The sequence below is a fragment of the Neocloeon triangulifer genome, unplaced genomic scaffold (genome assembly GCF_031216515.1).
Source record: "Neocloeon triangulifer isolate White Clay Creek 2 clone unplaced genomic scaffold, ASM3121651v1 ptg000014l, whole genome shotgun sequence".
NCBI lineage: Eukaryota > Metazoa > Arthropoda > Insecta > Ephemeroptera > Baetidae > Neocloeon > Neocloeon triangulifer.
In genome coordinates, this window is record NW_026775556.1 from 16,397,169 (window position 1) to 16,418,886 (window position 21,718).

General features: G+C 39.6%; 4 protein-coding genes across 9 annotated transcripts; 1 reads left to right on the top strand and 3 right to left on the bottom strand.

The window, feature by feature from the left end:
* Window positions 1–387: 387 nt before the first annotated feature.
* LOC132200640 (homeobox protein extradenticle) lies at window positions 388–11,188 on the bottom strand. Of its 3 annotated transcripts, none has more exons than XM_059626273.1 (9): window positions 10,745–11,188; window positions 10,347–10,420; window positions 3,705–3,955; window positions 3,341–3,531; window positions 2,599–2,734; window positions 2,446–2,542; window positions 1,968–2,122; window positions 1,697–1,738; window positions 388–1,559 (listed from the first exon to the last, which is right to left on the bottom strand). In XM_059626273.1, the coding sequence occupies exons 1-9, from the start codon at window positions 10,945–10,947 to the stop codon at window positions 1,338–1,340; spliced, it is 1,371 nt and encodes a 456-aa protein (XP_059482256.1). In that variant the 5' UTR covers window positions 10,948–11,188; the 3' UTR covers window positions 388–1,337. The 3 variants fall into 3 exon arrangements, with proteins under 3 accessions (XP_059482256.1, XP_059482255.1, XP_059482257.1); XM_059626272.1 differs by having other exon boundaries at window positions 2,419–2,542; window positions 10,745–11,187; XM_059626274.1 differs by lacking the exon at window positions 1,697–1,738 and having other exon boundaries at window positions 2,419–2,542.
* Window positions 11,189–11,467: 279 nt separating this feature from the next.
* On the bottom strand, window positions 11,468–13,885 carry LOC132199958 (glycosaminoglycan xylosylkinase). Of its 3 annotated transcripts, none has more exons than XM_059625085.1 (10): window positions 13,696–13,885; window positions 13,496–13,613; window positions 13,287–13,437; window positions 12,971–13,219; window positions 12,707–12,879; window positions 12,438–12,634; window positions 12,216–12,387; window positions 11,965–12,159; window positions 11,846–11,905; window positions 11,468–11,781 (listed from the first exon to the last, which is right to left on the bottom strand). In XM_059625085.1, the coding sequence occupies exons 3-10, from the start codon at window positions 13,428–13,430 to the stop codon at window positions 11,568–11,570; spliced, it is 1,404 nt and encodes a 467-aa protein (XP_059481068.1). In that variant the 5' UTR covers window positions 13,431–13,437; window positions 13,496–13,613; window positions 13,696–13,885; the 3' UTR covers window positions 11,468–11,567. The 3 variants fall into 3 exon arrangements, with proteins under 3 accessions (XP_059481068.1, XP_059481067.1, XP_059481069.1); XM_059625084.1 differs by having other exon boundaries at window positions 13,666–13,885; XM_059625086.1 differs by lacking the exon at window positions 13,496–13,613.
* A 446-nt stretch (window positions 13,886–14,331) lies between these two features.
* On the top strand, window positions 14,332–18,738 carry LOC132201887 (heterogeneous nuclear ribonucleoprotein U-like protein 1). Its single transcript, XM_059628428.1, has 12 exons — window positions 14,332–14,619; window positions 14,876–15,603; window positions 15,658–15,731; window positions 15,786–15,844; window positions 15,901–16,253; window positions 16,306–16,695; window positions 16,748–16,876; window positions 16,934–17,102; window positions 17,158–17,515; window positions 17,570–17,777; window positions 17,978–18,262; window positions 18,354–18,738. Exons 1-12 carry the CDS (start codon window positions 14,475–14,477, stop codon window positions 18,459–18,461), a joined length of 3,006 nt encoding a protein of 1,001 aa, XP_059484411.1. The 5' UTR covers window positions 14,332–14,474; the 3' UTR covers window positions 18,462–18,738.
* On the bottom strand, window positions 18,728–21,654 carry LOC132201890 (ADP-ribosylation factor-like protein 6-interacting protein 1). 2 transcript variants are annotated; one of them, XM_059628431.1, is made up of 5 exons: window positions 21,492–21,654; window positions 20,860–20,993; window positions 20,527–20,764; window positions 20,341–20,425; window positions 18,728–20,282 (listed from the first exon to the last, which is right to left on the bottom strand). In XM_059628431.1, exons 1-5 carry the CDS (start codon window positions 21,510–21,512, stop codon window positions 20,158–20,160), a joined length of 603 nt encoding a protein of 200 aa, XP_059484414.1. In that variant the 5' UTR covers window positions 21,513–21,654; the 3' UTR covers window positions 18,728–20,157. The 2 variants fall into 2 exon arrangements, with proteins under 2 accessions (XP_059484414.1, XP_059484415.1); XM_059628432.1 differs by lacking the exon at window positions 21,492–21,654 and adding an exon at window positions 21,231–21,349.
* Window positions 21,655–21,718: the final 64 nt, after the last annotated feature.

The following is a 21,718-nucleotide window of genomic DNA, read 5'->3' on the forward strand; positions in this document are numbered from 1 at the left end:
TTATTGGTAATTTATGGCCAGTCACATAGAGTTGAGCTACATGAACTGCTTGAAAACTTAATAATAATTTGGAAAAATGTATGTAGCATTTAAAAGTGTGATAATTTGATACCATTATGACGATTCCAAAGGGGGGAGAGATAAAGGAGAGATGACAAAATAAGCTCCTGCTAACTCTCCACCCCATCTATACGCAGGAAATGCAAACAAGTTTGGTGACATTATTGGAACTGAAAGAGTTAAAAAGTTAAATTTTAATTAAATGTGACCATATTGCAAAGACTCGACCACCTCTAATCAATTTTTTTAGAAGCATAAATAGTAAGTAGTGTTGGATACATGATACTTTGTTTCTTTATCGAATACACATGTCCAGGTTAAAGTATACCTTTGCAAGTTTGCATTGAGTGCAAGAAAATGTAACGAACTTACATAATGGATGAACAATCAACAGAACGGATGCAGGCGCAAGAAACTCTGAATCAAAGAGTACTTTGCTCTGTTATAATTTGATAAAAGTACTTACTTGTTGTCAAAAATCGTATACATTGTTTTAATTTTGGTGCCGATGCCGCACCAAAATGTTACTCGTGTACATTGTATAATCAATCCTCTCATTACAATTGAGTCTGCCCACCGCCCTATTTATTCTTTTGTGTGTCCACCGTGGATGGTGAGCAGACGCGTGGGTTGTTTCTTTGTTTTCGTATTCTATAGTATTTTAGTAATCCTTATAACAATCATTCCGAAAATGCTTATTTCTAAAAGACAACACGATTCATGTTGCTACGTATACCGAGGTTTTAGACACTGCAGATGATTACTTCTTGATTTTTTTGCATTTTTCAAGAATTCGAGAAAGTGTGAGTTTTGCATTTTCAATTTTCAAACAGATTTCGTTGTTGATGTTTAGTATACATTTGAGTATGAGTGGTTTTCTAATCTTGTCTCTTTCGTACAAATCCAGTCACTGTTTGAAAACGACAATATAGATATAATCTTGTTTTGTCTAGTCGCTTACAGTTATATTTTGTGTGTGTGTGTGTGTGTCTCATGCAGAATAAATTGGATCTCTCGGGCGAGTTTTATTCTTTTTCATAATCCTACCCACCTTGTAACGAAAACAATAGGGAAATCCAGTAAAATGATATTTCTAAAGAACTGAATGTTAAAAAGCAATAATAGCACCTTCACACGCGATACCATAATAAAGAAAGCCCCATAAAAGTATATCTTAAAAAATAAAGCAAGAGACTGCATAATAAGTCTCTCGTAAATGAAATAATAAAAGAAGAAGTGTAGAATTTGAGGGTGAGGAGGGTGGCGCTCACCCTCTTTTACAATTTGGGCCGTTTCTGCATGGAGGCCGCACTCGGTCCGTGCATATCGTCATCATCGTCGTCGTCGTCATCTTCATCCCGGCTGTCGACGTCATCGTCGTCTCCACCCGGCGGTACCACAGGAGGAAAGTCGGGAATTTGCTCCCGAGGTGGATTCCACTCAGACCCCCCTGCACCCCTAGAAACCGGCGACCGAGGTGACATTTTTAACCCGCCACTCTGAAACATTTCAAGGATTCAAAAATATAATTCCAATTCAACACAATTTCTAAAATACAAAATAAAAACTATTGCAAATGACATTCACGAAAGAAAAGAAAACTAATTTTGCACAAGTCTCTATAAAATGTGCTCACCTGATGCACATCGTAGCCCATGCCACTATCAGAATAGGGACCCTGAAAGAATCAGAACAAATTTTAAAATACCAACTTCAAAAATCCATTTCGCAGAGAATCTCTTTGAAATAGAATTAAGTTAAGGTATTGATTGACTTAGTTTTCTGATTTTTTAATTTTTCCCTGACTAACTTAAATTTTGAGTTTCCAATAGCATAATTATTATCATTTCTGTTGGAAGTGTCCGTTGTCAAAATGCAACAGACACACCTTTACATTTGTGTCTTACCTGGGAGGGAGGCATTGACGGTGAGCTGTAGTCGCTGCCGTTCATGCCCATGTTGTACCCCATTGAATCTTGGGGGCCGGAAGGTGGTGCTGGAGACATCATGGGCGTAGGCGTGCCCTGGCTCGCGGGGCCCATGCTGTAAGGCGAGGCGCCGGCTGCAAATGAGAGACGTCTTGAAAGCGACCGACAGTAGTTGAGGGTTGAGGAATGAGATTTTTGTTAAAATCATTTTTCCAACAGAAAATTAGTCTAGGGGTTAGGTGCGGTTAAGAAAAGTCCATTCAAAATAGAGTGTCGCCCGACATTCACACAGGAAAACAAAAGACAGCCACTGCGTGTTCGGAACAGTCGATTCCTTCGGGAAGAGGAGGAAAGACAAAAGAAATATGATAGACAATCACCAAGAAAAACAAAGAAAACAAGGATATTTTTGTTCAAAAAAATGTCGCACCTTTGCTACCCCTGGACGGTCCCCTACCTGCTGCCTTCTTCGCAGCATACAAGTTGGCCTCCTCTTGAGCCTTGCCGATGTTCTTCTTGTATCGGATGCGCTTGTTTCCGAACCAGTTGGACACCTGAAGGAAATTTTGGAAATTAATTTTTCAGTTTAAATTTTGAGTTGCGGATTTACCTGAGAGACGGTGATGCCGCACTTCCTGGCCAATTCCTCTTTGGCCTCCTCGCTGGGGTAGGGGTTGGAGAGGTGCGAGTAGAAGTACTCGTTGAGGATTTCCGAGGCCTGCTTGCTGAAGTTGCGCCTCTTCCGCCTGCGAACAAGTCAATTTTTGATGCGGTCAAGCTGGATTTTAATAAAAAATTAACAAACATATGCGCGCACGGAAAAGAAGGGAATAAAAGGAAGAGGACGGTGGCGCTGAAAATGTTGAAGTGAGCAGCTCTTTTTATGGCGGCTGTAAAAGCGTAATGCTGTAGAGCAGTAAGAGAGCTGCAACCGCTGTAGGAAATGTTATGGGCAGATAAAACAGGCGTTTTATAGGTAGTTGAGTGCGGAGAGGATAGAGAGGAGAAACGGAGAGAGAGCCCAAGGAGCAAAAGACAATTATGAAAACGACGGTAGTAAAAGTAAAACCAGAACAGTATGACACTCTGCCATATAAGGGATAAGTCTTTCTGTCACTCTCTCGCACGCGCAAACATAGTGAGCAGCTCCTCTCCGCCTGTTTGATCCCGATTTTATGGGTTGTAAATTGAATTATTCAACACTTTAAATGATTAGCGCAGCTTCCCAGCGGCACTAAAACGCAACACATTTCCCATTCAAATGCGCAATTTTGCACATTCCTGAAATTGTTACTGAGAAATTCATGGCTCGTTTAAGTGATTACAGCAAGGAATAATTAAAAAGGACGAACCTGGCGTCGAGGAAGCGCGAACGGAGAATCATGACTGCCTCGCAGGTGGACTGCTTGAGCTGCATCTGGATCGAGGAGAACTTCTTGTGGATGATCTGGACCATGCGCTCGATCTCCTTTGGAGTGATTGGGCGGGTGCGGCTCTGTTCCCTCAACAGGTTCATCACGTGGGTGGTGAACTCGTTGCACGCCTGAAATTAAAAATAAATAAATAAACAAATTATACAATTTTTGTGTTTCCAAGTGAAATTGACAATTATGTTGATTTATTTTTATTTGTTAAACTTAAGTTTTTATTATTATTATTTATATAGGCCAAAAACATTTTTCTGACTCCTAATTAAATTTTTTTTATTTTATTCACCTGCTCATATTTCTCCAGCTCTTGGTGGTAGATCTGTCTGATCTGGGCGAGCTTGGCGCGGTAGTCAGAATGCTCGATGGCGTTGTCCGGTTGACCAGGACCTCCGGAGGCCGCAGTCGAAGCCGCGGCTGCTGCTCCTGCGCCGCCACCTTTCTCAGGGCCAGCAACCCCTTCGGCAATCAGCATGTTGTCAAGGCGCATCAGTTGCGGATCTGGGGGCTCCTCCTCCTGGGTGTTGCGGAGGCTCAGAACTGAAAAATATTTAATTTATTAATAAAACGTTAAAAAAAATAAAAAAATAAAAAAAATTTTCAGGCCATTAATCTTGAAATAAAAATTATTTCTAGTTTGTAATTTTTTTGCTATCCACTGATCTACAACAGCAACATCATCTCAAAGTTTTCCAGAACCAAAAGTCTAAAAGGAGGCAAGTTTGTGGGTTTGTGGCAAGGGTGTAAGGATGTTCTGCCAAGTAAACATTGAAAATTTAATTATTAACATCCAGTTTTGCTCAAAATAATATTCCACCGGTCGGTGCATGAATATTTCAAGTGCAATCGCACCGCCTTGCTAGTTTCTCTGTGCAAAGTTTGAGCGAGGGGCGCGCTTGTTGGAGGTTCATTATTCGGTGACAGTCGTCAAGCGAGCAGTAAAAGTATAAATTACACGAGGAGTGAAACGTCGTCGCACCGTTCTTTAATTTAAAGAGACAAACCATCAATGTCATTACGCGCGCCGGCAAAATGGGAGCGTTCCGGCTAGCGGGGGCAACCCTTGGGGAGGCGGCGGGCGGCCACCCCTTGAACATCATGCGCCATGAAATGGCTCTAATGCAAGTTGAATTATGCATCACTACCCGCATCGCCTTTCAGGCTTCATTCGAGACGCTCTGCCGAGGTGCGGCCGCCCAGGGCGTGTTCTGACACTTTTCCCTCGGCCAGGCAGAATTCCTGCATTTCCGTCTCTTTGGCATTGTCTACGTGACTTTGTGTACGAATGACGCCTTTTAAAAATATCTTTTGCCGCCACGTGTGTCACCTAGGGGAGGAGCGCGCAGCAATGCAGAACGTCGAGGAAGAAGTTCAAACGTGGTTTCGCCAGCTCCAAAACATAGATTTCGTTTTCAAAAATTTATTTATCTTTTGAAAAATTTGCTAATTAATAAGGAAGACATTGCAATTTAAATATTTTTATCTCGGACGATTCAGGCTTGAAATTTTTGAACTCTGTAAAAAAAAGCACCATTTAATACTGAAAATTCTCTGCAAAAATCAAGATGGATGGATTTTAAATTAGTTTAATTTTTCTAGTAAAATAAAATCCTCTCAAAATGATATTCAATTAAAAAAAGCTTTAAGAACACAAAAAACAATAAAGCACACAATTATGCTCAATATAGGCAGCAGAAAATAATCGACAATGACCTATAATGAAATACGTGTATTTAATCATTTTGTTAAATATTTGAAGCCTTGGTGCAAAGACAAATATAAAAAAAATCCAACTCACCAGCAAATTAAAATTAGAACTGAAATTTAAATTACTTTATAAATCTTTGAAATACCTAAAGAAAAAAGATTGCAAGAGAAATCTTATTTGGTGCGAGTCAGGTGTGGTCGTTTCATTCGGAATTGCATTTTCCAATCATTCATGGCGGACCGTAAATGACCGCGACCCAGAACTAATACTCTCGTCCTGCACGTCTGCCTATTTTTCTTTACGAATCCAAAAGTTATAAAGCCGCAGCGTAATAAAACAACGATGTAATAGAGCCGTAATAGAGTGCAGCTGCAAAAGGACCATCATTTCCAACAAGTTTTATAATGATGAGAAAGGGCCGAATGGTCAGTCGGTGTGAGACGCACGCGACCAACGACATTTTATGCACGGCCACAAATCTCGAGGCGAAGCTTCGACCTTATGATGATGATACGGGTGAATTTAGTTGGGTGAAAAGCAGCGCGATTTTTATTTAATTTCGCCGCAGTGGCAGGAGGAGAGAGAGTGGCGAGCAACAGAGGGTCAGCGGCAGCATTTTTATAGTTGGTATGGGTGCTTACTTACTTTTACTACCAGATAAAAACGTACTCAAACTCCTCCCCAATTTATTATGCTCTTCCTTTTTTTAAGACTATCAAGTGTATTGCCCATTTGATCCACGCAAAGCTCCAGTAGTAAAAACAGATATAAAACGTGTGTGCGAGAGAGAAAGAGAATCGAGCCGGCTCGTCGCAGTTTTATTTTCAATGAACTTTTTCGCACCCGCAAACGCGCGAGAGGAATTTGTCCGTTTTTGCCCCGTACGCTGCTTTTTCGGCCACTTTTCGCGGTCGAAAGCATCGCGAGATCATGCATGCACATCGAGGGTGCCTTTTGCGCGCGCCTCTTTCCACCCCGTGAAGTAGATCAATACTATGTTCTCTCTTTCTCTCGCATTCTATCCTTGTCTGCCACAACTACAGACTCCTCTTTGCTTTGCTCACTCTGCAAACAACACGCGCAACCGAAAGAAAAATATTTTACTTTCAATCGGGTTGTAAATATGACGTTTCTGCCAATAATTTAGTATTTTTTAATTTTTTATATGCTCTAAGTTGTTAATTTTTATCAAACCTTCAAAACTTCAGAATTATTTTCGAATTTAGAAATATTTAAACAATTTATTTCAGAATTTAGTTAGCTTTTGAATAATTTCATAATGATAACAAAAAATTTACAATCCTGTCAAAAAAGGAATTTATAATTCAGCCCGTTTTAGCATTTAACACAGGGGAGGTTTGAGACATAAAATTTTACCTGATAAAGCAAGAAAACGAGTCCTGCTGATGAATAATTAATGAAGTTAGGGTTTATTACTGATACCCTAGCGCATTGAACGACTTCGGGAGCCAAAATGAAATAATTTGAAGAAAAAAAATACATATAAAGCAAGACGAGTTTGTGTTTTTTACAAAACAATAATTTAAAAAAAGAAACTTTACAAATTCATGGGATTCTTTGTATTGTTTCTATTACTTAAGCTCAGAACAAATAAATAATAATAGGTTTACTTTATTTTGTTTGCGTTTCAGTCTTACTTGGCGACTGATTGGCACAGAAACCGATACCGTTTGATGTTCAGTGGCAAAGATTGCGTCGCCTTGAAACGTCCGAGCGAGCGGCTTGCGCAGTGCGTAATTTTAATTCCGAGTACTTTTCAAACGACGTTTGTCTTTTCGTGGCAGCATAATAAAGCTGATCATTAAACACTCTGCGCCCCCGCAATGGACGATTTTCAAATTTTACTGCTCGATTTCGTCGCAGATAAAATTTAACGCGTGTTTGAGTGCGTGTATATCAATGTGTGTGCAGCAGGGATAAATAATAATTATTGTCGGTGCTGTACGCTCTTTGGGGGTTGCAAAGGGAGGACCGTTCTCGCTAGTGTGGTGTGTAATCAATAGAAAAGCGTGAGCTGCGCGCAAGAGAGTCATTCATCGGGCGGCAAGTGAGCACTTTGGATGTTTAAGCCCCCCATCATTACAACTAACTAAAATAATATAATTTCAAAAATTTCCTTCGGTAGTTGGAATTTCGAGTCGTTTGATTTGCTGCTCGAGCGCCTTTCGCTCCAGGGAGGTGCAACAAATGGACGGAATCGAAAGCGGGCGATTAATTTGGCCTAAGTTTGTGAAAACGAGGTGTAAAAATTCAGCGCCGCGAATAAATGGCGATTTAGTTCATTTGATATTGGCCTCCGGGGATCTTGGCGGGGTTAAATATGCCGCAGGAGCTGGGGTGGATTACCTCTTGCGAGACGGACGCTCTCGGAAGGGATCATTGAAAGTTAAGATGAGACCATTTCCAGGGGCAAAATGATTATCTTTGGAATTGCTAAGTGCTGCAAGGGTTGATTACAGCAGAGTGTGTCAAGTCAATAAGTTGCACCAAGTTTGTTCGCAACTCATCAGAGAAGACAAATATTTATTTTGCTTTCATTTTCCATTGCCTTCTTAAAGGTTTCAAGTTTCAAGAAAAAAAATCCATTTATGTATAAAAATGGAAAGCGCTGCACTTTATAGCGGTATTTTTTGCAGGTCATTAAAATGTCAATCACATTAATAGCTATCAATTTTAATTTAATATCATCAACGTGCAGTTCTGCAATTTTTGAAAACAACATCATTTCATCATTTTTTGTTAGCATTTTAATCAAATTAGGCATAATTTTACAGCATTTAATCTAAATTTTACAGCAACAATTTACCAAGCAAATTATTGCATATTATTTAAGTTTATAGAACTTAGTTTTTTTTTTATTAATATATTTCAAATTTGTAATTCCAGATTTTTGGTGCAATGAATATTTCAATCAGAGTTCAAATAAGATTTTTTTAAATTCCCAGTTCCGCTCCAAGGTACTGGAACAAGGGTCGGAAACGATGATCCCAAAGAAGAATTCCTGTAGGATGCTGGAAAAATTTTGTCGCGAATTGTCTGGCACACCAACAAAGGTGTTTGGGCCGGTTTTTGCTCGGTGAGCAGCGGCGTCGGCGTTATTTTATTTTTTGCTGTTGTTCGGTGCGGCGGACACTCTCCAGAGAGCCGTTCCTCCCTTTACAGATTATCCTACGTGCCGGGCTTTGCGCTCGTCATAAATCGTGCAGACTTTCCCCGAGTGAGCGCAGCAGCCCTGCAACAAACACCCTCCTGCCGCAGCCGTGTGTGCAGACGGACAAAAAGTCAGTCGGTCTTCATTTTCTAATTAGAACCCTTTCTCCTCAGATGCCCCGTTACGCGGCGAGGGGCGTTTTGACATGTTAAAATTATAACCGATTGAAACTGGAAAAGGGGTGCGAGAGGGTTGCCTTTTAAATGCTCACTTATTTTGTATGACGCTCTTGTAGTGAAATTTATGATTCTATTTATTGACTAATTTAAAAAAAAATATATTGGACCTTCAATCCAACAAATTAAATAAAACTCGCGGTTATAGATTTTGAAAATAATAAAACAACAATATTTCATTGTTGTTAAAACGGACGTTGAGTTTTCTGATGATTGACTTATTATCAATAATTTTTCTTGATTAAAAAAAAATCAAGGAGAAAAATTATTAATATTGAACTATCAAAATTCTTGAAATTAAAAACAAAAGCACAGATTTTTTAGTGGGGATCAAACTTTGAATTTGAGAGTTTGCCAAGTCGAGTGTGGAAAAATCGTCCCTGAATTCGCACTTGATGGAAATCAACCCCGCATTTATATGCTCTCGTTCGTTTTATCACCGTTTTATTCGCGTTTTGTACAAATTATACGACAGTAAAGTTAAGCATCATCGGCGTCGCCAGCAGCAGCCGGCAGGATCGGGATTATTTCTTTCTTTAGTGCGTGCGTGTGCCCTCTCTTTTTCTCCCCACACGCCCTGGAGCCGAGATGCTGCTTTTTGCCTCCCACATGCCATCAGAGCCGGTCTGTCTGTACAGAACCGCTCAAGATTATTTGCCCAGTTAGGCGGGCGGGCGGGCGCCTCTCCCACCGCTCCTCTTGCATATTTCATACCTCTGGCGCTCACACACAAAAATAAAAATCAATCCAATCATTTCTACCACTGTAAAGGATAAACTCTATATTTTAATTTTTTCACAATTAAAAAGAGTAGTTTGCAAATATTGGAAGCCAAATTGATTAAAATTCCAAAATTTTGGTTTTAGTGAAAATTACATTTTAAATCTTTTTTTATTTTTTACCTATTAATGTAAAAATTATTTATTACTGTAATAATTATTTTGATCTTCTCGTTAAAACAAAACACGTTTGGCCAGAAACTTTTAGCCATATTAAACCCAAGGGTAATGCAATATTTTTAGGGAGATTGTTTTTATTCCCTTTTAGATTTTTTACTGCCAGAATACATACTCGTGAAACGTTTTAGGCGTCCTTCAGGAGCCAACTTGTGGCTTTAGGACCCCATGCAAAATTCAGTTCCGTCCGCCCTTTAAAAATCGCAATTTGAAACGCCATAAGAAAGCCGTAAAACGCACGCTTCCGTCGATGGCGCAAAAATTGGCCGAAACTCGACCTGAAACTTGTTGCATTATTTTTATCATTTCAGAGCAGGGCAGGCAGGGTCGTAAAACCGAAGAAGGAACTCGGAGGGCACACGCGAAAGAAGAAAGGCACCCGCAGATGATGCTCCACGCAAGACAGACTCCCTGCCTGCTCTTTCTTTGCCGGCCATAAAATTTAAAAGTTGTGAATCACAACTTTGAAATAACTCTACTTGGCAGCCACTTTATTAATAACACATGCATGTGACTTTTTTTGTGCTGACAGAATTCCTTGGGGAACGCGCACCGATTATTACCAATAAAATGCAAATTTATTATCTCAAAAGAGGTTTCATCCCTTGTTACTTTTGGAACTGAAGGTCAGTGGAGCAAAAATGAAATCATTTGAAACCCATTTTGAATTCTAATGCCTAACTGAAGCATGTAAACATATTGATCTAAATATTTTTCTATCTTTACAGGGTTAAATTTGTCAATTCTCAGAGAGTTTTAATTTTTTTAGTTGGGAATCAATATTTTTTTCAGGAATAAGACTTTTATCTTAAAACGTTAAAAATAAATTCGTTCGAAATTAAACAATTAAGCGACTTACCAGTTTTTTCCTTGATTTCGCAAAGGACACTGAAGAGGGCAGGTTTCATGCGATGACAATTCAGCGTGTGCTTTCTGTAATGAAAATTGAAAAATATTTATTTTTAATTTACAAATTTTATAGATTGGAAAAATTGTGTACTGAAATAAATTTTTGTAGCTTTAGGTTCTAATTGGCATTATTTATTATTTTTCTTACATTCCCCTTTAATTTTATGGGATTTTTTTTACAGATAGAAATAATTTTTAAATATTTTTCAATCATAATAAATTTTCAATAATAAATACAAAACAAGGTAAATTATAAAGTTTTTAGAAAATGATCGTTGCGAAATTCAGCTTGAATTAATTTCGCAATTTTTATTCGAGCAAATAAAAATTTTTAATTTTTAATAATACCTGGCCTGGGCTTCGTCGAGCGACTGGTCAGTGATGTTCATGATCTGCTGCAGGATCTCTCCGATGTCCTGCTTGCGGGCCACATCCTGCTCAGGGGTGGTCGGGCCTTGGTTGGGGTCGACAGGTTGTATTCCGTACGGTTGAGGAATCATGCCTACTTGCGAGCCAACTGGATGCATCATTCGAGTCGGCGAAATGTCCATAGCACGCGAACAACCGAGCTGAAGAGACAGTTGCCCGGTTCACGGTCTGCACTCGAACCGAAAAACGGGACCGGCCGTGTCTGGAACGGTGGTGGAAAAGTGCCACTGGACGCCCAACTTCTCTCGACCCACAAACAAAGAGCACTTGTGTCTGAGAAAAGCAAGCTCTCTTCCAGTCAGCTAGCCAGCCGACCCCATATCACCACACAACGCTCGCTCCTCACTCGTTTCGGAGGGAGGGGTGCCGCCGCGTGCCGCAGAAGAAGAGGGGAACCTCGGCAGCACCTACAACGCGGCCAGGCTGCAGCGATAGAAGGGGCGAATTTTAGAGAGGGAGCATCTCTTTCGACTCCATCCTCTGCCTCCACTTGCATGGAGAAGTGTTTTTAATCCCAATTCAAGGGCATTAATGTTCACGTATATTTTATTTTACGAATAATTATTTCTTCTTGGTAGTTAACTTTCTAAAGATTAAAAAAAATCAAAAGTTTTTTTGACAAATAAGAAATTCATTTTTATTTTATTTAATATTTCGAATTTTTATTCGTTGTATTTCATTGCAGTATAATTATTGTATATTAAATGTTTAACTTGACTGATTATTATTTTGCAAAATAATTTTATAGCAAAACAGGAGGCAAGCGATTTTCATCGCGTTCTTTTAAGCATAAAGAAATGGCACCCAAAACAATTTTTAGTCTTCTGTCGAGAGCTCGAAAATGTCCCTCGCTGAGCACTGGAGCTATGTGGCTCCAATGGAGAGATTTTTCCAACGCAATGGAAAGAGTGCCTCCGGTGTATAACAAAAGTCTTTCGTAGGTGCTGCGCCTCAATCTAAAATTATTAAAATAAAATTAGAAATTCAAGTTACATATACACTAATTAAAATTTATCTCACATGCAGCATTGATAAAGAGGTGCTAGGATGTCTATGTGGTCTTTCGTTGGATTTCCGAAGCTAAAAATTCATCAATGAGTTCCAAAAAATATATAATTAATTTGTTTCAAATTATTCACCTTTTTCCATTGTCAAGCAGAACTACCATAGGAGAGACTTTATTGTCAGTGATTTCAAAGTGATGTCTGTCTCCGTTATCAATCAAAAAGTCAAAAATCGATGCGTCTATCAAATCGAGCAAGGTAGTCAGTCCTCCAATTTTTCGTAAATCTTGTGACTTGACATGATCACAGTATTTTTCATCAGCCTCCCATCTAGACAAAAAAAAAAATTGTATATTTACTAATTTTTTTATTATTTACAAATTTACCTGGCAAGTTTTCCGTCCTTATAAGTACGTTGCCACGGGTGTCTAATTTTTCTGAGTTTTATTCTGTTTGGTAGCCATAGCACTAGAGCACCTTCCAAAACGTCTCGTTTGGCACATATTGGATCATGAGGGCCACAATAATAGCACACCCCATAGAAACAAGTATTATTTCCTAAAAATATAGTATAATAACTTGCATCCGTTGCTTTTTTTAAAATTTACCCTCTTGATGAAACGTTTCTAGAAGTTCAAGCGCAGCAACAGGCATCACTTCTTTGTGCAGACTAATTTTCCTTCCGACAGCAAGCGGTATTTTACGGAAACCCAAAATCAATCCCAGATGGAATGCAGCAATTTCGGCATTGTGGCGGTCTTTGCCTGCATAAACTGATCCTTCAATGATATGGTCTCTCGTGTACCTTATTAATTAATAATTAATTGCACCACAATAAAGTTTTGATTTAAGTAGCATGCTTGATGATAATTCTCACCACTGGGGCTTGAAAATAGCTGTCAAGTTCCCTTCTAATGTGAGAAAAATTTTGAGCTGTGTTCCGAAACGTTTGGCACTTTGAGCTTTAATTATTTTGGAAGAGCAAATTGCTTTCAGAACTGACCCAAGGAGAGGTTCAGACTCAGGGACAATTTCTTCATTGGTGACCCACTGGAAATGAAAACATGCCCTTAGAACTTTATTAAAATAAATTTAGTTACGAGTCAAATTTAATCTTAACAAAACTTAAAATTTGTTTTACCTGCTCAGTTAACTGTCGAACATCTGGAGGTTTTAATTCCGATGATGGCGTGAGATCGTAGAATATTCTGTGCAAAATGTCACGGTGCTGGTCGTTGAGCTCTAGGTATTGTGATGGCAACTGCCTGGTGTGTAGCAAAATTTTTCTAGCAGCCATCGTCGATGCGTTCTGGTGATTGTAGAGTTTTCTTGCCATTTTGATTGGCTCCTTCTTAGGATCATTTTGCCTTTCAAAGGCATTCGCATTCCCCTGTTGAAAAATACATAAATATTCTTATCTATCATTTTTTTCTAGCAATCAAGACATTATTTCTTACAGCGGTACGAACGGTGGAGCTTTGACTCGCCGAAGATTTTGACGTTTTGTCATCGACAATAACATAAATAAAATAAATGTTGGTTATGATGACTAAAAGCAGCAGACAAAGCAAAGTTGTAGCTGCATATTTGCTCCTGATCATGTCAAATCTGAAAATTATTTAAATATTTTATTTTTTGAAGATTAAAATAAATTATTGAAACAAACCCTTCAAATTAAAGAAGCTGAAAACCAATGACATAAATTCTTATAATTTATAATCCAGTGTTAGTTGCTTTGTAAATCCTTTAAACATTCAAGCGTGTGTGAGTTGCGAGAGTTATTTCTAAACAAAAGCGGCTGTCAGTAAATATGTGAAGCATTTGTGAAGCATTTACTTTTTGAATTTCGAAGAGCAATTTACGAACCATTAATATTTGGCATGATCCGAAAATAATTTCAAAAATTCCTATCATGGCTGTTTAATTAGGTGTATAATTTCACCCTTCCCTATCTCTTGTTGCTTTGAGCTTTGACAATAAATCTTCACTGCCTAGGGACGTACAAATTGCAAAATCTATCTGATTTTCATTTCGAAAACAATCACACATTTTTTTTATCAAGCCCCTCCCCTCCCCGTGAATTTAGCTAGGAGGTCAGACACTCCCCACTCCGATTTTCAAGCGCAGAAATTTTGCACAACACTGCCGCTCGGGAGTGGAAGGACAGGTTTATAGAAAGGAGAATAAACATTTGTTCCAAATAATTATAATTATGTATATTAGGATTTGTATTATAATTTTTAAGTATATTTTAAGCTCATAATTTAATTATAATTGGTTGAAAAAACTCTTAAAAATATTTTACTAATAACGGAAAAGGTTTTGATGAATTATATCTCTCTCCTTCTTTTTTGCCCCATCCGCTATCCAATACAAATCTTCCACTTCCGTCCCACTCCCTACTGCCGAATTCACAGATTGAGCAACGAATTGCCGCTCCATGAAAGAAGTTACATTGGAACGCGTCGTCGAAGCACGAACGACAAGCAGGAAAACGGCCATCTTTTATTTACTGTTTGGGAGGTGTGACCTGCAGCAACCCGGACTGGTGTTGGTCGGCTTGGTCCCCGAAACATTGCCAAAAATCACAATTTTCGGGGAGAAACCAGTTGTTTTATCAAAATTGAGAGAGAAAATCTTTTAAAATGAGTGACGTGGATCTAAACAAACTCAAGGTTGTCGAGCTGAAAGCCGAATTGCAAGCGCGTGGGCTCGACACCAAAGGCAACAAGCCGGTTCTTGTCGAGAGGTTGAAAGAAGCCCTCGAGAAGGAAGCGCTGCAGCAAGGTGGTTAGTATTGAATTTCATCCCTTCTCGAAAGTTCTACAAATTTTTTTAATGAGTCAACACCTCTTAAAAAATGCATATAATTGAGGAAGTTATGAGTCAAGTGTTCAGCTGCATCTGACCTATTAACTTGATTCGTCTTGCACCTGTTTAAACTTAATTTTCGTCAAAACTTGTACATTTGACTCAATTTAATAACTCAAATATTGATCTCTGTAATTTTGTATGGCCTTAGAATAACATGAATTCAATATTTTAGGGAATAATGCAGCCGAGGAGAGTCCAGAAGATCTCTCCGGCAATGCCGCAGAAGAGGAGGATTTGGATGAAGAGGTTGAAGAAGCGATGCTTGCTGAAGAACCTCCGGTGGCTGAGCCAGAGGCTCTAGAGGAAGAAAGGGAACCAACACCTCCACCTGCCCCAGTCCCGGTACAAAGTAGTCCTCTAAAGGTAGAAGCCAAAGAGCCAGAGGTGAAAAGTGAGCCTTTGCCATCTCCTGCAACGTCTGCACCACAGCCCTCCCCTCAAAAGGAACAGCCATCACCTCAGAAGGAGGAACCATTGCCTCAGAAGGAGCAGCCGTCGCCTCAGATGGTGCAGCCTCCTCCTCAGAAGGAGCAGCCGTCACCTCAGAAGGAGCAGCCGTCACCTCAAAAGGAGCAGACGTCACCTCAGAAGGAGCAGCCGTCACCTCAGAAGGAGCAGCCGTCACCTCAGAAGGTACAGCCGTCACCTCAGAAGGTGCAGCCGTCACCTCAGAAGGTGCAGCCTTCACCTCAAAATGAACAGCCTTCACCCCAGAAGGAGCAGATTTCGCCAAGGAAGGAACCTCCAGCAGCACCTGCTCCAGTGGTCAAAGAAGAGCCGAAGCCTATCGAGGAAGAAAAAGTTAAAGAGGAAGTTCCACAGCCGGAGAGACTAGAGTCTGCCGATAAAAATGCAAAAGAGGAGCCCATGGAAACCACTGAAACAAGTCTACCTGGAGATGTATATGATAAAATATCTTTTTTGTAATTTTTATTCCAAAATTTTTCAATTTAGAAAACCGAAGATGTGAATAATGAGGAAAAGCGTGGAAAGAAACGCCAACATTCACCTGAAAATGTGAAGGACAAGTAAGCATTGTTTTAATTAATTTTAACTTTTAAATAATGATTTTCCTTTTGTAGCAAAGTGCCACAAGAAGATGAGCCCGAGTTTGACCCAACAAGATGTTTGCTTAGTTGGTGTATGTATCTCTAATCTTTATACTTGCAGTACAATAATAATTGCGTTTTTATATAGATGACTCTGACTTGAATTTGGTCATCAGCAAAGAAGATTTCCTGAAAGCAGAGCCCATGGCCAAAGCAGGTTTTGCCTACTGTTGGGCTGGCACGAGAGCCAGCTACGGTCTTCAAAAAGGAAAAGCTTTTTTCGAAGTCATGATTGACAAGTACCTAGATGTATCCCACCTCCAAAATGAGACTGACCCTAATGTACTGCGTGTTGGTTGGTCTGCTCAGTCTGCATCAATGCAGTTGGGCGAAGAAGAATTAACCTATGGCTACGGTGGCACTGGCAAAATCTCGACTAACTGCAAGTTTTCCGACTATGGAAAAACCTTTCAGGAAGGTTCCGTCATTGGTGCATTTTTGGTAAGTAAGGAATTGCACAAAACAAGAATAGAAAGTATCCTTTGATTTTTAGGATATGAGCGGAGAAAACGCTATTATGAGCTACACAGTCGATGGTGAGGATCAAGGTGTTGCTTTCACAGTGCCGAAAGCCGATCTGAAGGGGCAAGCTCTTTTTCCCCACGTCCTGACAAAGAATTGCAGTTTTTCGTGCAACTTTGGAACTGATGAGCCTTGGTTCCCGTCTGCAGACAGCCAGTTCACTCAAATTGGCTCACTTTCCATTGGGGAAGAAATCATTCTGGGTCCCCAGCGCCCTGCAAGCAAGTCCGAATGCGAGGCGATCATGATGGTCGGTATTCCTGGCTGCGGCAAGACTTTTTGGGCCAACAAGTATGCTGCGGAACATCCTGAAAAACACTATAATGTTTTGGGCACTAACAACCTTATTGACAAAATGAAGGTTTGTAGAAATTTATGTTTTTATAATCAAACTTAAAAACGTTTAAAATTAGGTGATGGGACTTCCTCGAAGACGCAACTACAATGGGCGCTGGGAAGAGCTCATTTCCTCATGCACAGATTGCTTCAACAAGCTGCTTCAAATTGCAGCCTCTCGTCGCCGTAATTACATTTTAGACCAGGTATGTGATATGCATTTCGCCGTGGCCATCTCATTTTTTATGATTTCCTCTCATTAGACCAACGTCTATGCCACTGCCAGGCAGCGAAAAATGCAGGCATTCAAAGGGTTTGTCAGAATTGCAGCTGTTGTTGTTCCAACTGCAGAGGAGCTTGCAAGCCGCATTGAAAAAAGAGAAAAGGAGGAAGGAAAAGACGTACCTGACTCTGCAGTGTTTGAAATGAAAGGTAATAAAACTCTTATCACAAAGGAAAGATTTGAGCATCCTAAATTTGGTTGCAGCCAATTTTGTTCTGCCTGTGAAAGGTGAGATATTTGATGAAGTGCGTTTCGTGGAACAACCTGAAACTGAAGCAATCAAAATCGTCGATGAGTACGTGAAGGAAGCAAACACTGCCGGCTATCGCAAGAAGGACGAAGCTAAGGTCCCTCGCTTTGATCAGAAACAGAGTTATGGAGGATACAGGAGTAGCTCTGGCAGCTCAGGCAATACTAATTCCAGATACCATACTAGCCAGAATCGTTTCGGGGGTAATGGTGGTGGTGGCAGGGACTTCAGAAACCAGGATTACAGGACTCAAAGATATGCCGGAGGGGGAGGTACTGACAATCGTTACATGCGAAGGGACAACAGGGATAGGTAAGTTTTGTGATGACGTCATGACTGTAATTTGATTTTTAAAATTCATTTTAGCTACAGGGGTTCCGACAGAGGTGGCGGTTTCCGCGGTGCTGCTGGTGGAGCTTGGCGAGGAAATCGAGACAACAGAGAAAGCAGGGGTTATAGTGGTGGTGGGCGGCCTGACTTCAACCGCAGAGGTGGAGGAGACTTCAGGCGTCCGCAGAAAGACTTCAACAAAGACCGAGGCTACAACAGGCCTGGTGGAGACAGAGATCGCAGGGTAATATATTCTTTTTAAATTAACTCTAGTTTTCACTGTAAATAGTTGAACCAAATTAACAAAATGGTGGTTTCAATATTATATTTATTATTTATCATTATTTATCTTGAATTGACGCAAGTTTTGCTATAATATTTTTGTGATTTTAAATTTTAATACAATCTTTGCAAAAATTTAAACCAAATTTGAATTATTTTCAGAATGACAGATACAGTGGTGCTGGTGGCAATCAATGGTCCAGTGGTGGTTCCGGCTCAAATTACAACTCCGGTGGTTACGGCCAGCAGGCTGCTGGCTATACTGGCACTGGTTTTGGACATCAACAGCGCAACTACAGCCAAAATCAATATGCTGGCTACAGCTCTTACTCCTCATACCCTAATACCCAGCAGCAGGGTACCTATTCCCAGTCAACCCCGCAAACTTGGTCCAATTACAGCAACCAACCACAACAGCAGCAGTCGTATGCCAGCAACTGGCAGCAGGTGAGGAAATTTATTTTCTTCATCCTGATACCATTTAAAAGTTAAAAGATTATTAGACGGTAAAGTAAAATTTTACCATTTTGTTTTTCAGTATGGTGGATACAATGCTGCTCAATCCCAACAGGGATACCAGCAAGATTACAGCGGAGGGTACACACAAAGCCAGACACCAGGAAACTACAGCACTGCCCAAAAGTAGACGGACTTTCCACTTCAACAGTTTGTGCATTGCTAAGAAATTTAGCATAATAATTAATTTGTTTTCTTTGTATAAATGGACAGTTGATGCAAATGTATAATAAAGTACTTGTCATTTTGAAATCGCTGCAGATAAATTGAAATAGATGAGTTTTGAATGTGAAGTGATCTCGCACTGACAGTAGTTGGATTTGTTGTGGTTGAAACCTTCGGACATTAGAATTTCTTATTTTGACATCTCATTATGTACAAATAATGCATAAACCATTTTCGATTAAGTGACATTTCTTTATTTCCCACCTTGTGATACAACTGATCAACGACAGTACTTCAAACAAATTTAATCTCTAAATGATGATCTGCTTTCACGAGATATTAAAAGATGGTTTCACACATTTATATACACATCGACATTACAAATACAAAATGTAGTTCTAGACTATTGTAGAAAAATCACGACTTAATTTAAGGGAAACCAATTATTGGCGCATTTTTTCCACTTAAAAAACCGCACTGCGTTTTGAAAAAAAAAATAGATGTCAGGGAAAATCTTTGATGAGACCAGCAGTATCTTTCTGACTGCACTGAATCATAATTTTAAATTAGCTACTATAACTGACAAATTTGAACTCTTAGTAATACATAGTATTTTTTTAAGATATAAATTATGTATTATTGATAATCAAGCCCTATGTAGCATTGGACAACAAACCATAGGATTTCAACGCATTCCAACAAAAATTTAATTTCAAAAGTTGTTCAATATCGGTGGTTAGGTTCATTTTCACTGGACGGTTTTGATCGCCTCCATAAATCCAACCTTATGGTATGCCCCAAGACAAGCAAGTTGAAAGCCTCAAAATATGTACGTCCCTTGGATTATCCCAAATTAAGTGACCAGGAAAGCTGCCAAAACAAAATAATGAAAGACGCCATAAGTATTAATCTAACTTGTAATTAATATTCATCATCAAGGCAGAACAGCTCTAGTGGCAAGAAAAAAAACGTATTTTGCGCATATTTGACTTTTTAAATAAAGGACGTGGTGCTCATTCTTCAGTAATTAAAACCGACACATTAAGTCACGCACTTTGATCTTAAAAGCTAACCACCTAGTTTGGTCATGAGATCAAATTTCAAGAAAGCACATTATTCACAAACTTGTCCATCCCTCGGATTGTGCGCTTTTTACAGCCAAACTTACAAAGAGATTTTTATTCGATCTTTCTTGATGGCTTTTCCTGAACTACTTTAATACCAGAATTGACTAGCTGCTGTCAATTATGTAAATTTCTGAGAGCTCTCACTTTTAAAAGGAATGCTTGCTATAATATGTTTGTGAAACAAATTTTTGGCACTGACTCGGAGTCATCTAGTTCAGATATAATTACAAAGAGCCTGGTTTTGATGAACACGATGAAAAAAAATCTAGGCATATACTTAACCCAAGCAATGAAGTTCTATACAAAAGAATAAGGTCCAACAAGAGTGACTATCAAACTATATACACGTAGGTGCTCCTAATTTTGGTACAATCAACATTAATCATGGATAGAGAGATTTGAGTTTTCAATTACAAGCTAAAAAGACCTTAAATCTAACACCAATCAACAGAAGTGAAACAGGCATCCGAGGGGTCAAAAGGTACATGCAGTAGTATTGAAAGCAGCGTCAAACGCTTGTCGAAGATTGTGCTATTAATTGGACTTCTTTTCCTCGCCACCCTTCTTGAGCATTCCCTCCACCATGCCCATGACCTGGCCAAAGTATTTTTGGATGAGGCCGCGGTGGCGCAGTCCAGGAATGACGGAAATCAGGACCACTGGTGAATCAAAACAGAATAAAAATCTGACGGAAGTTTAAGAAAAGGTGCAGCTTACCAATAAGGTATGTTAAGAAGAGATTGTTGATGATGGATCCCAAGTACGATGTAACCAGCAGGGTCGTGATGACAGTTACCAGATACTAAAAAAATTGTAATAATAATTTTAATACATTTTTTTTACATTTTTTTTTATGAAATTAAATAAATTTAAAAAAAATGTGAAATTAAGATTTTTTATTACCAGTTTAGGTCTGCTCTCCCTCCAGGCGTAGAAGCTGCTCCAGACGTTACAAACGGTTGATTCACTGGAGGCAAGGATTTTGCAGATCTGCTCAAACTTCTTCTCCTTGGCACCGTCCCAGTTTTCCGAGCGGAAGAAGTTAGAGGCGACCAGTGGCACAAGGTAGTCCACCAATACAGCAGTCAAGCCCAACACAGAGAACAGGGTCAGAATCGTCGGATCCAGCCACCACACAAGCCTTGCGAAATGGAAAAAATAAATTATTAAAACTACATTATAAAGAACATTGACATACAAAATAATTTGATACTCTCATTGCGTTTTCGAACTTACAAGAATTCGGTGGTGATCACCCCCACAAGGGCGCCCACATGCCATTGCTGCTCCCAAATGAGCACCGAATGGAGCAAAAGGACGATCTCACGCCACCCTTCGAGACTTCGCTTCAGCTGCTTCACGCGCTTCTCCTGCAAGAAAGAGTAGATGTGCATGAGAATATCATTTGATAACATCTAAATGGGACAAAGTTGCAGTTTAATTTTTCTGAATTAAAAATTGAAAGTGACACAATATTAGAAACAGAGTGAAAAACGCGGAAAAAGGGTGGAGTAAGCATTTTTTGCTAGAAATATTTCTTATCTAAGGCAATTTTAAATTAATTTAAAAACATTTAAAGTCACGTGCAATAATAAAATTTAGTTCACCATAATATGGGGAATCGCCAAATTTTAATCAATGACACATGAACACGGTCAACGCGGATAAGTTGCGGAAAATTCAGGAAAATCCACTCGCGTCCGCGCCTGTTAGATTTCAGCGACGCGCACCCCCTGGCACACCCCATCCTCTATCATATGCCCATAAAGGAAACAAAACAATCAACCCCTTTTGATGCTAGTTCTCGATTCGTTTTAAAACAAGAGATCTTTAATTTACATAAACATTTTGTCATTTTCGCAAAGTACCTGGTCGTTGGCCATCTCCATTTTTTGCAAAATACAGGCGCTACCACCCTATTTAAGTCAGACGCTGTGGAATTTCCGCAAAATTAGACGCTCCACAGGAGGGGCTGTGCCTGGCAAACTGCGTACTGCGCTGTTTACGCGACAAAAGGGTGTTTCAGCGCGCATCGCCAGAGGATGGAATTCAGCTGCCATGTTTGTTTACATTGGAGGAAAACTTTTGCACGAAA